The following is a 14428-nucleotide window of genomic DNA, read 5'->3' as shown; positions in this document are numbered from 1 at the left end:
TGGCGGTGCAGGCTCGAAGGGCCGAATGGCCTACTCCTGCACCTATTTTCTATGTTTCTATGTTTCTATCTTATAGCTGTGTCCTCCAGTGTTGGACATTTTCACCCCGGGGAAAAAGGTTCTGACTGTCTATCCGAACAGTGCCTCTCAAAATGTTACATACTTCTACCAAGTCTCAGAATTTTATAGCTTAGTTTTTAGTTTAGAGATGCAGCGCAAAAACAGCGCAAATTTCGGCCCACCGGGTCCGCGCCGACCAGCGATCCCCACACGTTAACACCATCCTACACCCACTAGGGACAATTTTTCCATTTACCAAGCCAATTAACCTACAAACCTGCACGTCTTTGGAGTGTGGGAGGAAACCCCCGAAGATCTCGGAGAAAACCCACGCAGGTCACGGGGAGAACGTACAAACTCCGTACAGACGGCTCCCGCAGTGGGGATGGAACCCGGGTCTCCGGCGCTGCATTCGCCGTAAGGCAGCAACTCTACCGCTAGGCCGACGTACCGTCCGTATACTTAATCACCCGGTCTACCAACACAAGCAGTCGAATTGCCACTCCTCTTCCTACCATGACCGGCTCTGTACAATCCTCCTGGATTGGGACTGCGGTCTTCAGTGGCAAAGCCTCCACAGTTTGAGTTGACACTGGGAGCAACAAGCTCTTGACCAGTGTTACCATTGAGATAATAATCTGCCTCCTTATTTTTGCCGCCAAAGTGGATAACCTCACATTTATCTACATCTGCCATGCATCTGCCCACTCACTCAACCTGTCCAAGTCACCCTGCAACCTCCTAACATCCTCTTAGAAACATAGAAACATAGAAAATAGGTGCAGGAGTAGGCCATTCGAGCCTGCACCGCCATTCAATATGATCATGGCTGATCATCCAACTCAGTATCCCGTACCTGCCTTCTCTCCATACCTCCTGATCCCTTTAGCCACAAGGGCCACATCTAACTCCCTCTTAAATATAGCCAATGAACTGGCCTCAACTACCTTCTGTGGCAGAGAATTCCACAGATTCACCACTCTCTGTGTGAAAAAAAACTTTCTCATCTCGGTCCTAAAAGACTTCCCCCTTATCCTTAAACTGTGACCCCTTGTTCTGGACTTCCCCAACATCGAGAACAATCTTCATGCATCTAGCCTGTCCAACCCCTTAAGAATTTTGTAAGTTTCTATAAGATCCCCCCTCAATCTTCTAAATTCCAGCGAGTACAAGCCGAGTCTATCCAGTCTTTCTTCATATGAAAGTCCTGCCATCCCAGGGATCAATCTGGTGAACCTTCTCTGTACTCCCTCTTCGCAGTTCACACTGCCACCTAGCTTTGTGACAACCGCAAACTTGTTAGTGTTACTTCTAATCCCATCATCCAAATCATTAATATATATTGTAAATAGTTGCGGCCCCAACACCGAGCCTTGCGGCACTCCACTCGCCACTGCCTGCCATTCTGAAAAGGACCCGTTTACTCCTACTCTTTGCTTCCTGTCTGCCAACCAATTCCCTATCCATGTCCACACCCTACCCCCAATACCATGTGCTCTAATTTTGCTCACCAACCTCCCTTGTGGGACCTTACTAAAGGCTTTCTGAAAGTCTAGATACACAGTCTAGAAAGTCTGTACGGAGTTTGTACGTTCTCCCCGTGACCTGCGTGGGTTTTCTCCGAGATCTTCGGTTTCCTCCCACACTCCAAAGACGTACAGGTTTGTAGGTTAATTGGCTTGGCAAATGTAAAAATTGTCCCTAGTGGGTGTAGGATAGTGTTATTGTGCAGGGATCGCTGGTCGGTGCAGACCCGGTGGGCCGAAAGGGCCTGTTTCCGCGCTGTATCTCTAAACTAAACTAAACTACATCCACTGGCTCTAGATACGCTTCATCCATTTTACTTGTCACATCCTCAAAAAATTCCAGAAGAAGCATGATTTCCCTTTCATAAATCCATGCTGACTTGGACTTATCCTATTACTGCTATCCAAATGCACCGTTATTACTTCTTTAATAATTGACTCCAGTATCTTCCCCACCACCGATGTCAGGCTAACTGGTCTGTAATTCCCCGTTTTCTCTCTCTCGCTCCTTTCTTGAAAAGTGGGACAACATTAGCTATCCTCCAATCCACAGGAACTGATCCAGAATCTATTGAACATTGGAAAATGATCACCAATGCGTCCATGATTTCTTGAGCCACCTCCCTGAGTACCCTGAGATGCAGACCATCAGGCCCTGGGGATTTATCAACCTTCAGTCCCTGATAAATCCCGCATTCGCTGTCAGGCAGCAACTCTGCCGCTGCGCCACCGTGACCGCCCTTGAAGCAGATACCATAACAACATCTAAAAGACATTTGGACAGTATATGGACAAGAAACATTTAAAGGGATGAGGCCAGATGTGGGCAGGCGTGACCTGTGTAGATGGGGCAGCTTGGGTGAGTTATTATGGAATTTATTACCGTAAGTTATTACCATGGTAGGGCCTGATTCCGTGTTGCATGACTCTATGAGCTCATCATCAGAAAACATCGAAGCCGTTTGAAGAAATTCCCACTGGGAAGATCACACGTCAGAGGCAAACTCCAATGATTCACGGTGAACACATTTTATGACAGGTCAATAAATTAAAGAGCATTCAGGCGCATGAGAAGAAGCTTTAGAAGTTGCATACACACCTACAAATCGCCTGTTGCCTGCCACGTCAAACTCCGATTGGGGAATTGCGTTGAACGACCTCACCGGCTCGATCTTTTTTGGAGACTCAGTTGTTGTTGTTGGTGCAGTAGTTGTAATTATCTGAAATCCTTGGAAGATACAACGAAATTACATTAAAATACTCTTAACAGGCAATAATCTATCACCTGAACAAACTTACTGAGACGTTTACATCGTGCCGTGAGAGGTACGATCAGTACTTGTCGGTTAACGCAAAGGTCGGGAGAATTGTGGATAGTGCTAAACATAGAAACATAGAAAATAGGTGCAGGAATAGGCCATTCGGCCCTTTGAGCCTGCACCGCCATTCAATATGATCATGGCAGAGTTGCTGCTTTACAGCGAATGCAGCGCCGGAGACTCAGGTTCGATCCTGACTACGGGTGCTGCACTGTAAGGAGTTTGTACGTTCTCCCCGTGACCTGCGTGGGTTTTCTCCGAGATCTTCGGTTTCCTCCCACACTCCAAAGACGTACAGGTATGTAGGTTAATTGGCTGGGTAAATGTAAAAATTGTCCCTAGTGGGTGTAGGATAGTGTTAATGTACGGGGATCACTGGGCGGCACGGACTTGGAGGGTCGAAAAGGCCTGTTTCCGGCTGTATGTATATGATATGATATGATAGTATCCTGTACCTGCCTTCTCTCCATACCCCCTGATCCCTTTAGCCACAAGGGCCACATCTAACTCCCTCTTAAATATAGCCAATGAACTGGCCTCAACTACCTTCTGTGGCAGAGAATTCCACAGATTCACCACTCTCTGTGTGAAAAAAACCTTTCTCATCTCGGTCCTAAAAGACTTCCCCCTTATCCTTAAACTGTGACCCCTTGTTCCGGACTTCCCCAACATCGGGAACAATCTTCCTGCATCTAGCCTGTCCAACCCCTTAAGAATTTTGTAAGTTTCTATAAGATCCCCCCTCAATCTTCTAAATTCCAGCGAGTACAAGCCGAGTCTATCCAGTCTTTCTTCATATGAAAGTCCTGCCATCCCAGGGATCAATCTGGTGAACCTTCTCTGTACTCCCTCTATGGCAAGAATGTCTTTCCTCAGATAAGGAGACCAAAACTGTACAGAGTACTCCAGGTGTGGTCTCACCAATGCCCTGTACAACTGCAGTAGAACCTCCCTGCTCCTATTCCCTGCTTCTAAAGCAGCATTGAAAGGTGGGTGAAGCATTAGCGAGTAATAATTAATCCCAACGAGCAAGCAGTTATGCATTTCAGGAAGTCAAATTGCAGTAGAACCCAGTTGGTGGCATAGCTGCAGCCTCACAGCCCCAGAGACCCAAGTTCAATCCTAACCTAGGGTGCTGTCAACAGACAATAGACAACAGGTGCAGGAGGAGGCCATTCGGCCCTTCGAGCCAGCACCACCATTCAATGTGATCATGGCTGATCATTCTCAATCCGTGAGTTGTGAATCTGTGGAATTCTCTGCCTCAGAAGGCAGTGGAGGCCAATTCTCTGAATGCATTCAAGAGAGAGCTAGATAGAGCTCTTAAGGATAGCGGAGTCAGGGGGTATGGGGAGAAGGCAGGAACGGGGTACTGATTGAGAATAATCAGCCATGATCACATTGAATGGCGGTGCTGGCTCGAAGGGCCAAATGGCCTCCTCCTGCACCTATTGTCTATTGTCTATTGTCTATTGAAACCGGAGCATCCGGGGAAAACGTACAAACTCCATACGGACAGCACCCATAATCAGGATCGAACCCGAGTTTCTGGCGCTGTAAGGTGGCAACTCTACCGCTGCGCCACCGTGCCACCCCAATTCTTTAAAATGAATAAATGTTTAAAAAGTGCAACACAAAAAGAGAAATACTCATGCCCAGGCAATACCTTCTTTAATGTCTAAAGAATCCAAAGAATCGCCTTCCATGTAAACAGTTGGCATCAAATCTGGTTCCATCCCTGAAGACTCTTCTGTTGAAGATGAGAAAGCATAAGAAAATATATCGTCAAGTGGCAATTATATTGTTGTGGACCTGAACAAGAAATCAAGCTACCATGACATTTTCTGTGGAATGGTACACAAAGTGCTGGAGTAACTCAGCAGGTTAGGCAGCATCTGTGCAGATAATATGTGTGGTATTAACACAGTTAATACAATGAAATTCTTCTCCATGTTATTTTAACAGAAGTGCAACTACTTCAAACAAGCCCGTCGTGATTTTATAACAGAACAGGAGTTACAAAATTTATTTATTGTTTTGGCAGCTCATTTGCAGATTCAGCAGACAGAAAACTTTGTTGCAATACCTGCTCGGCTAAAGGGAACTATTTTATTCAGCACGAGTCTTGCGGCACGGCGGCACGGTGGCGCATCGGTAGAGTTGCTGCCTTACAGCAAATGCAGCGCCGGAGACTCAGGTTCGATCCTGACTACGGGCGCCGTCTGTACGGAGTTTGTATGTTCTCCCCGTGACCTGCGTGGGTTTTCTCCGAGATCTTCGGTTTCCTCCCACACTCCAAAGACGTGCAGGTTTGTAGGTTAATTAACCATATAACCATATAACAACTACAGCATGGAAACAGGCCTGTCTGGCCCTACCAGTCCACGCCGACCACTCTCCCTGACTGGGTAAATGTAAAAATTGTCCCTAGTGGGTGTAGGATAGTGTTAGTGTGCGGGGATCGCTGGGCGGTGCGGACTTGGTGGGCCGAGTGGCCTGTTTCCGCGCTGTATCTCTAAAAAAAAATACTTGTGATAATTTTCAGAAATGGGATATGATATTATTCAGCTGACATCTATGTGCTAGAAATACGCACCAGGCTTCTCAGTGCCTGTAAGAACTGCTGCAATATCCTTTCTGGATGAATACTTCAATAGTATAAATGATAACTTTTCTCCTTAAAACTGCTGGTGGACCTGCTGCATTAAATCCAGAATTTTGTCTCTTGATTCGAGTTAACAGTTTTCTTTCTATTAATTAGAATGTTTTAATTTAATTCTGTAGAAAATTATACTGAACTTTGGTTGAGCACTTCCAATGAGACTCCTGAGAGGTGACTAATAATGGAATGGGTTATCTATCTAAAAAAGTTAATTAACTGGCCTTTAAGAAATAATAAGGAACTATTTCATGGTGTACTTTTAGTTTAGTTTAGAGATACAGCGCGGAAACAGGCCCTTCGGCCCACCGGGTCCGCGTCGACCAGCGATCCCCGCACATTAACGCTATTCTACACACACTAGGGACAATTTACACATACACCAAGCCAATTACCCTACATACCTGTATGTCTTTGGAGTGTGGGAGGAAGCCGAAGATCTCGGAGAAAACTCAAGCGGTCATGGGGGGGACGTACAAACTCCGTACAGACAGCACCCATAGTCGGGATGGAAACCATGTCCCTGGCGCTGAAAGCGCTGTGAGGCAGCAACTCTACCGCTGCGCCACCGTGCCGTCCAATTTTGGGAAGGTGACAACTCTAACTTGCACCTCCAGGAGTATTTATCAAATTGATTAGCGATCACCTTCAGGATAAAATGAGTGCATGAATGTTGCCTCTATAGACAATAGACAATAGACAATAGGTGCAGGAGGAGGCCATTCGGCCCTTCGAGCCAGCACCGCCATTCAATGTGATCATGGCTGATCATTCTCAATCAGTACCCCGTTCCTGCCTTCTCCCCATACCCCCTGACTCCGCTATCCTTAAGAGCTCTATCTAGCTCTCTCTTGAATGCATTCAGAGAATTGGCCTCCACTGCCTTCTGAGGCAGAGAATTCCACAGATTCACAACACACTGACTGAAAAAGTTTTTCCTCATCTCAGTTCTAAATGGCCTCCCCCTTATTCTTAAACTGTGGCCCCTTGTTCTGGACTCCCCCAACATTGGGAACATGTTTCCTGCCTCTAACGTGTCCAACCCCTTAATAATCTTATACGTTTCGATAAGATCTCCTCTCATCCTTCTAAATTCCAGTGTATACAAGCCTAGTCGCTCCAGTCTTTCAACATATGATAGTCCCGCCATTCCGAGAATTAACCTAGTAAACCTACGGTGCACGCCCTCAATAGCAAGAATATCCTTCCTCTAATATTGAACATTTAGTATTTGGTTTAGTGCCTTTAAAAAGCCTAATTTCTAAATACATGACCATTGGCAGCAGCATCTGACCTTTCTTGTCCAGTCCACACGTTTGAGATTTCTAGCTCTTATTTCTCTCCCCCCTTGTTGATCTGGCTATTTAGTTAGTATAAGAAAATAACTGCATATGCTGGTACAAATCAAAGGTATTTATTCACAAAATCTTTCGCCTGCAGCCCAGTGGTATGAACATTGACTTCTCCAACTTTAGATAGTTCCTCTGTCCCTCTCTTCCCCTCCCCCTTCCCAGTTCTCCCTCTATCTTCCTGTCTCCACCTATATCCTTCCTTTGTCCCGCCCTCCCTGACATCAGTCTGAAGAAGGGTCTCGACCCGAAATGTCGCCCATTCCTTCTCTCCCGAGATGCTGCCTGACCTGCTGAGTTACTCCAGCATTTTGTGGCTATTTAGTTAGAATTGGTTCCATATCTCTAGTTCCCCTCCCCCCATGACTCTCAGTCTGAAGAAGGGTCTCGACCCGAAACGTCACCCATTCTCTCTCTCCAGAGATGCTGCCTGACCCGCTGAGTTACTCCAGCATTGTGTGCCTATCTTCGGTGTAAATCAGCATCTACTGTCCCCATCCAACACATCATAATTCTACTGTTATTTGCAAGCCTGTTGCAAGATTTAGATTTGACTAAGTACCTTGCCAAAAGCTGCAGGCTCGCTCTGTCCAATCATGCCTGCAACATGCATATCAATATAATATCAAATTCATTATCAAGTGCCATTCACATTCCCATGACAAAGTTTTAGATTTAGATTTTTAGATTTAGAGATACAGCGCGGAAACAGGCCCTTCGGCCCACCGAGTCCGTGCCGCCCAGCGATCCCCGCACATTAACACTATCCTACACACACTAGGGACAATTTACACATACACCAAAGTCAATTAACCTACAAACCTGCACGTCTTTGAAGTGTGGGAGGAAACCGAAGATCTCGGAGAAAACCCACGCAGGTCACGGGGAGAATGTACAAACTCCGTACAGACGGCGCCCGTAGTCGGGATGGAACCCGGGTCTCCGGCGCTGCATTCACTGTAAGGCAGCAACTCTACCGCTGCGCCACCGTGATCGCCCACGTTTAAACTTGATGAACTTTCTGATATATATTCGCATCTGTTACACATAATAATTACCTTCATCATCGCATTGAATTTTTCCAGCAGGACTCCAGACAGGGTTACCATTTCCATCCAATCTCACCACACTGCCTGTGGGACATTCTGGAGCCGCAGTTACGAGTATGGTTGTTAACTCAGTTGTGGTCGGCACTGGTGTGGTGGTTGTAGATGGCTGTGGTGTGGTGGTTGTGGTCGGCTCTGGTGTGGTGGTTGTAGTTGGCACAACAGTTGTTTCAAGTTGCCGGACAAACCCAATGACCGGCTTGCCTCCAACAGACAAAATTGGCTTATCCTTCGGGCCGTCTAAAGGCTTACTATCTCGCCCATGTCCAAACAGAGCTAAGCCATCTGGATTCAAGATTGGGGTTCCTTCCAGATCTGCAACAGTGGACAAAAAGTATGCTTTGTCATTTTAATGCCAAGACCTTGATTTGCTACGTATCATAATATTTTCTTACAGGCCCACCACTGATTTTCCAGCACACCCGGTTCCAGAGTCTTTGTGGATTATCCGTTTTGCTAGAACGACGGAGGTCTTGTCCTCCAAGAGGAGTCCAACGGTACCGGAACGGTCTGCAGAGGCCACCAAGGGGCCGAGATACCCTCTTGGCCACAGAAGTCGGCTGTGGGAAGGATTTACTGGCTCCGGCCTGCTGGAGTTCCAGAGTCCCGGCAGCAGGGGGAAAATCCGATCCACTGATCGGCGCGGAAATCCCAGTGAGGTCGAGATCGGCCGCCTTACCCTGGCCTCGGCGAGACACTTTAGGCAGGACTTCTGGGGAGGATTTCAAGTGCACTCCAGCAATCTGGTCCGGATTAAAAGACCACCGGTTGCCGGAAAAGAAATCAGTGGTGGACCTGCATGTAAAGCTTCCAATATCTCAATGTTGAATAGACCTGTTGCGAAATCTTCTGATGTGAGGAGTTATTTTTCAAGAAAAATAACCTAAATCTAACACAATTACGTAAAGACATGACAATAGACAATAGGTGCAGGAGTAGGCCATTCGGCCCTTCGAGCCAGCACCACCATTCATAGAAACATAGAAAATAGGTGCAGGAGGAGGCCATTCGGCCCTTCGAGCCAGCACCGCCATTCAATGTGATCATGGCTGATCATTCTCAATCAGTACCCCGTTCCTGCCTTCTCCCCATACCCCCTGAATCCACTATCCTTAAGAGCTCTATCTAGCTCTCTCTTGAATGCATTCGGAGACTTGGCCTCCACTGCCTTCTGAGGCAGTGAATTCCACAAATTTACAGCTCTCTGACTGAAAATGTTTTTCCTCATCTCCGTTCTAAATGGCCTACCCCTTATTCTTAAACATGCCATTCATGCCAACACGCCATTCAATGTGATCATGGCTGATCATTCTCAATCAGTACCCCGTTCCTGCCTTCCCCTGACTCCGCCATCCTTAAGAGCTCTATCTAGCTCTCTCTTGAATGCATTCAGAGACTTGGCCTCCACTGCCTTCTGCGGCAGTGAATTCCACAAATTCACAACTCTCTGACTGAAAAGGTTTTACCTCATCTCCGTTCTAAATGGCCTACCCCTTATTCTTAAACACGCAGCAGCAAATCTTATAATCCCACTGCAAAGTTGATCAGCAAGCCTCCGTTACAGTACTTGCCTTCTGCATTAACACATTAAACAACAAGTGGCAATTCAACACCGATTTTCGTTTTGCAAGGCGAAATTTTTTTCCAGTGAAACTGCACATACCTAATATCGTACGCCCATCTGATCCCAACTGTATCCGGAGTGGATTTCCCGCTGTATCTTGGAGCACCTGACCTTCGGGATTCATCAGTATTCCATGATCGAGGTCCACAATCTGTTCCAAAGTTATCAACCAATTAGTCACAGAGGCCTAATGAGAATATGCTTTGATATATTTATCATCCCTTATGTTTGACTTAGATCATCGGTGACCTGATATTTGCAAAATCAATTGAGTGTGTAATACTTAACCCATTTAGTGTCTTGAGGGCCTGTGATCACTCTACGTCCAGTTGTTTTTTCACTACCGAGTTTGCTGGATGTAACTTTGTTGCCTCTTTCAGCTGTCAGGTTTGGTCTCCTATTTTTCCCTGTGACATATCAAGTATCATATATGTTTAATATCTTACTTCTTATGCATTCTATGTTTGTTCAGCAGTCGTACGAGTTTTATTTATTTTATCAAAGAAAACATATAAAACACAGTGTTACGTTAGACCACTCGTTGTGTGTGTGTGTGTGTGCTTAGTCTGGACATGCAATGGAACCTCCTCTAAAATACCAACTTTTCCAGGTTTACCTGCATCGAACTCATCCTTTGAGTTTTGTTGAAGGAGCAACAGAAGTGAGTTTTCAACTCCTCAAGTCATTCAATTAGGTCAAAGCTGATCTGTGTATTAATTAGCACAGTCTACCACACCAGTCAGTATTCCTTCCTGACTTGGCCTCTGAAAAATCCATCAAACTCAATTGTGAAAATTTTAATCTACCATTTTGGAGTTGAGTTCCAGACGTTCATGACTTTGCTGTGTGATTATCCGCCAATCTGGCCCGATGACAGGAGTTAAAATCCCACCATGACCGAAGAGTTATGGAAAACCATGCAGCTAAGTTACGAACAAGGCTTTCAACAAGGTTCCGCATGGTAGGGCGGTCACGGTGGCACAGCGGTAGAGTTGCTGCCTTACAGTGAATGCAGCGCCGGAGACCCGGGTTCCATCCCGACTACGGGTGCTGTCTGTACGGAGTTTGTACGTTCTCCCCGTGACCTGCGTGGGTTTTCTCCGTTCGGTTTCCTCCCACATTCCAAAGACGTGCAGGTTTGTAGGTTAATTGGCTTGGTAAATGTAAAAATCGTCCCTAGTGGGTATAGATTTTCTGTTTTAGATTTAGAGATACAGCGCGGAAACAGACCCTTCGGCCCACCGGGTCCGTGCCGCCCAGCGATCCCCGCACATTAACACTATCCTACACACAGTAGGGACAATCTTTTTTGTTTTACATTTGCCCAGCCAATTAACCTACAAACCTGCACGTCTTTGGAGTGTGGGAGGAAACCGAAGATCTCGGAGAAAACCCACGCAGGTCACTGGGAGATCGCACAAACTCCATACAGACGGCGCCCGTAGTCAGGATCGAACCTAGGATGAAGTTAGTGTGCGGGGATCGCTAGTCGGCGCGGACCCGATGGGCCGAAAGGGCCAGTTTCCGCACTGTATCGCTAAACGAAACTAAGCTTCTCTGGCGGTGAGATCCCATGGGATCCAATGAGAGATGGCTGCATGGATAGAAAATTGGGCTGGGATGGTGGAAGGTTGCTTTTCAGACTGGAGGCCTGGGATTAGTGGTGTGCCTCAGGGTTCAGTGCTGGGCCCATTGCTGTTTGTCATCTATATCAATGATTTGGATGAGAACGTACATGGCATGGTTACCAATTTTGCAGATGACACTAAAGTGGATGGAATTGTAGATAGTGAAGATAGTTGACAAAAATTGCAGCAGGATCTTGTTCAGTTGGCCAGGTGGGCAGAGCAATGGATGATGGGATTTAATACAGAGAATTGTGAGGTGTTGCATTTTGGGAAGTCTAACATGGGCAGAACCTACTCCGTCAATGGCAGATGAGGAGTGTTGACAACAGTAGGATCTAGGAGTGCAGATACGTCGTTCATGGCGACTGCCACCACAGGTAGATAGGGTGGTCAAAAAGGCTTTTGGCACATTGGCCTTCATCACTCAGAGTATTGAGTAGAGAAGTTGGGAGGTCATGTTGCAGTTATACTAGACGTTGGCGAGACCGCATTCAGAGTATTATGTTCAGTTCTGGGCACCGTGTTATAAGAAAGATGTTGTCAAGCTGGAAAGGGTACAGAGAAGATTTATGAGGATGTTGCCAGGACTTGAGGGCCTGAGCTAGAGGGAGAGGTTGAGCAGGCTAGGACTCTATTCCTTGGAGCGCAGGAGGATGAGGGGTGATCTTATAGAAACTTTGATGGTCACGTGTGGCGGCGCCTAACGGCTGCGGCTCGCTGGCAGTCTGTTTGTCCTTTGTCCTTTTTGTTTGTGTGTTGGTGTTGGAGTGTTTTGTTTTGGTTGTGTATGTGTGGGGGGTGTGGGGGGGGCGGGGGGGGGTGTATGTGTGGGGGGAGTGTATGTTGGGGGGGTGGGTGGGGGAAATCTTTCTTTTTTTTAGGTCTCTTCCGCGGGGCCTTCCATCGCCCGGTGCGGCTCGGCCACGGGACTGAACATTGCCCGGTGCGGCTCGGCCGCGGGGCCTTCCATCGCCCGGTGCGGCTCGGCCACGGGACTGAACAGCACCCGGTGCGGCTTGGCCGCAGGGCCTTCCATCACCCGGTGCAGCTCGGCCACGGGACTGAACAGCGCCCGGTGCAGCCGCGGGGCCTTCCATCGCCCGGCGCGGCTCGGCCGCGGGGCCTTCTATCGCCCGGTGCGGCGCGGCCGCGGGGCCTTCTATCGTCCGGTGTGGCGTGGCCACGGGACTGAACAGCGCCCGGCGCGGCTCGGTCGCGGGACTTTCCAGTGAGGCGCGGCCGCGGGACTTTCCAGTGTAGTGCGGCCGCGGGACTTTCCAGTGTGGCGCGGCCGCGGGACTTTCCAGTGTGGCGCGGCCGCGGGACTTTCCAGCCCCCGGTGCGGCTCGGCCGCGTGGACTTTCCATCTCCTTGTGGGGGCTGTGCGGGTCGGTTGCCTCGGTAGGGGTCGAGTTGCCTGTACGTGGGAGGGGCATGGGGGAATAGAGAGTGGAAGTTTTGTTGCCTCCATCACAGTGAGGGGGTGTTTGGAGTCACTGTGATGGATGTTTGTGTTGGGGTTGTGTCTTGTGTTTTTGTACTGCTGGCTAAGTAATCTCGTTCCGTAAGGAATGACAAATAAAGCTATTTGGATTTTGGATTTTGGATTTTGGATTTTTGGATTAAGAGAGGACTAGATCAGGTAGACACCCAGAGCCCCTTGCCCAGAGTAGAGCAATCAAGACCCAGAGGACATCGTTTTAAGGTGAGGGGGTGAAAGATTTAACAGGAACCTGAGGGGTAACTTTTTCACACAAAGGGTGGTGGGTGCATGGAACGAGCTGCCAGAGGAGATAGTTAACGGAGATACTGTCACAACTTTTAAGGAACAATTAGACAGGGACATGGATAGGATTGGTTTAGAGAGATATAGGCCAAACGCAGGCAGGTGGGACAAATGTATATGGGACATGTTGGCAGGTGTGGGCAAGTTGGGCTTAAGGGCGCGTTTTTGAAAATAGCCACTGTTGTTTCTAGTCTGGCATCGGATACATCAAGAATGTGGCCGATTCTGCCCTCTGGAAAGCCATGGGGCAATTCAAGATGGCCAATAAATGCTGAGCCTGCATGTAAGACCCACTTCCAGTCACAGACCGCAGGAAAGCCTGCATCTCAGTGGAATGCGAAGAGTAGCTGGACTCCTTTGCCCCAGCAGTATCCCCAGTAGACAAACCAGAGATGGTCCATCAAAAGATGGGAACCTGCAAACAAGACTGAACCTTCCCATTTCCAAAATTCAACTGTGAATTACCAGAGACAGTCAGGACCAAGGGCTTCAAAAGCTGGAGACTGTGGCTTTAGGTTACACAGTTGATGGGCACCCAATAAGATAATAAGGTCATGAGTGACATGAATAGAATTAGGCCATTCGGCCCATCAAGTCTATTCCGCCATTCAATCATGGCTGGTCTATCTCTCCCTCCTAACCCCATTCTCCTGCCTTCTCCCCATAACCTCTGACACCTGAACTAATCTAGAATCTATCTATCTCTGCCTTAAAAATATCCCGTGACTTGGCTTCCAAATCCTTTTGTGGCAAAGAATCCCACAGATTCACCACCCTCTGACTAAAGAAATTTCTCATCTCCTTCCTAAAAGAACGTCCTTAATGAAAGGTGTGCAGTTCTGGGCACCTGGCTATAAGAAGGAGCAGGGAGGTTCTGCTGCAGTTGTACAGGGCATTGGTGAGACCACACCTGGAGTATTGCGTACAGTTTTGGTCTCCTAATCTGAGGAAAGACATTCTTGCCATAGAGGGAGTACAGAGAAGGTTCACCAGATTGATTCCTGGGATGGTAGGACTTTCATATGAAGAAAGACTGGATAGACTCGGCTTGTACTCGCTGGAATTTAGAAGATTGAGGGGGGATCTTATAGAAACTTACAAAATTCTTAAGGGGTTGGACAGGCTAGATGCAGGAAGATTGTTCCCGATGTTGGGGAAGTCCAGAACAAGGGGACACAGTTTAAGGATAAGGGGGAAGTCTTTTAGGACCGAGATGAGAACGATTTTTTTCACACAGAGAGTGGTGAATCTGTGGAATTCTCTGCCACAGAAGGTAGTTGAGGTCAGTTCATTGGCTATATTTAAGAGGGAGTTAGATGTGGCCCTTGTGGCTAAAGGGATCAGGGGGTATGGAGAGAAGGCAGGTATAGG

The 14428-nt window shown here is 47.6% G+C and overlaps 1 protein-coding gene across 1 annotated transcript in view; it reads right to left on the bottom strand.

Annotated features, from left to right (window-relative positions):
• fndc1 (fibronectin type III domain containing 1) overlaps window positions 1-14428 on the bottom strand; it is a 196068-nt gene that overhangs the window by 70639 nt on the left and 111001 nt on the right. The window contains exons 12-16 of the mRNA XM_078404697.1: window positions 9932-10050; window positions 9683-9794; window positions 7972-8334; window positions 4572-4655; window positions 2686-2814 (exon numbers count right to left, since the gene is read on the bottom strand). Of these exons, the coding sequence (XP_078260823.1) occupies window positions 2686-2814; window positions 4572-4655; window positions 7972-8334; window positions 9683-9794; window positions 9932-10050 (807 nt within the window). The remainder of the gene's footprint in view (window positions 1-2685; window positions 2815-4571; window positions 4656-7971; window positions 8335-9682; window positions 9795-9931; window positions 10051-14428) is intronic.

The sequence above is a fragment of the Rhinoraja longicauda genome, chromosome 9, assembly GCF_053455715.1.
Source record: "Rhinoraja longicauda isolate Sanriku21f chromosome 9, sRhiLon1.1, whole genome shotgun sequence".
NCBI lineage: Eukaryota > Metazoa > Chordata > Chondrichthyes > Rajiformes > Arhynchobatidae > Rhinoraja > Rhinoraja longicauda.
The sequence above is the reverse complement of the archived record's forward strand: the minus strand, read 5'-3'. Positions and strand labels throughout refer to the sequence as shown.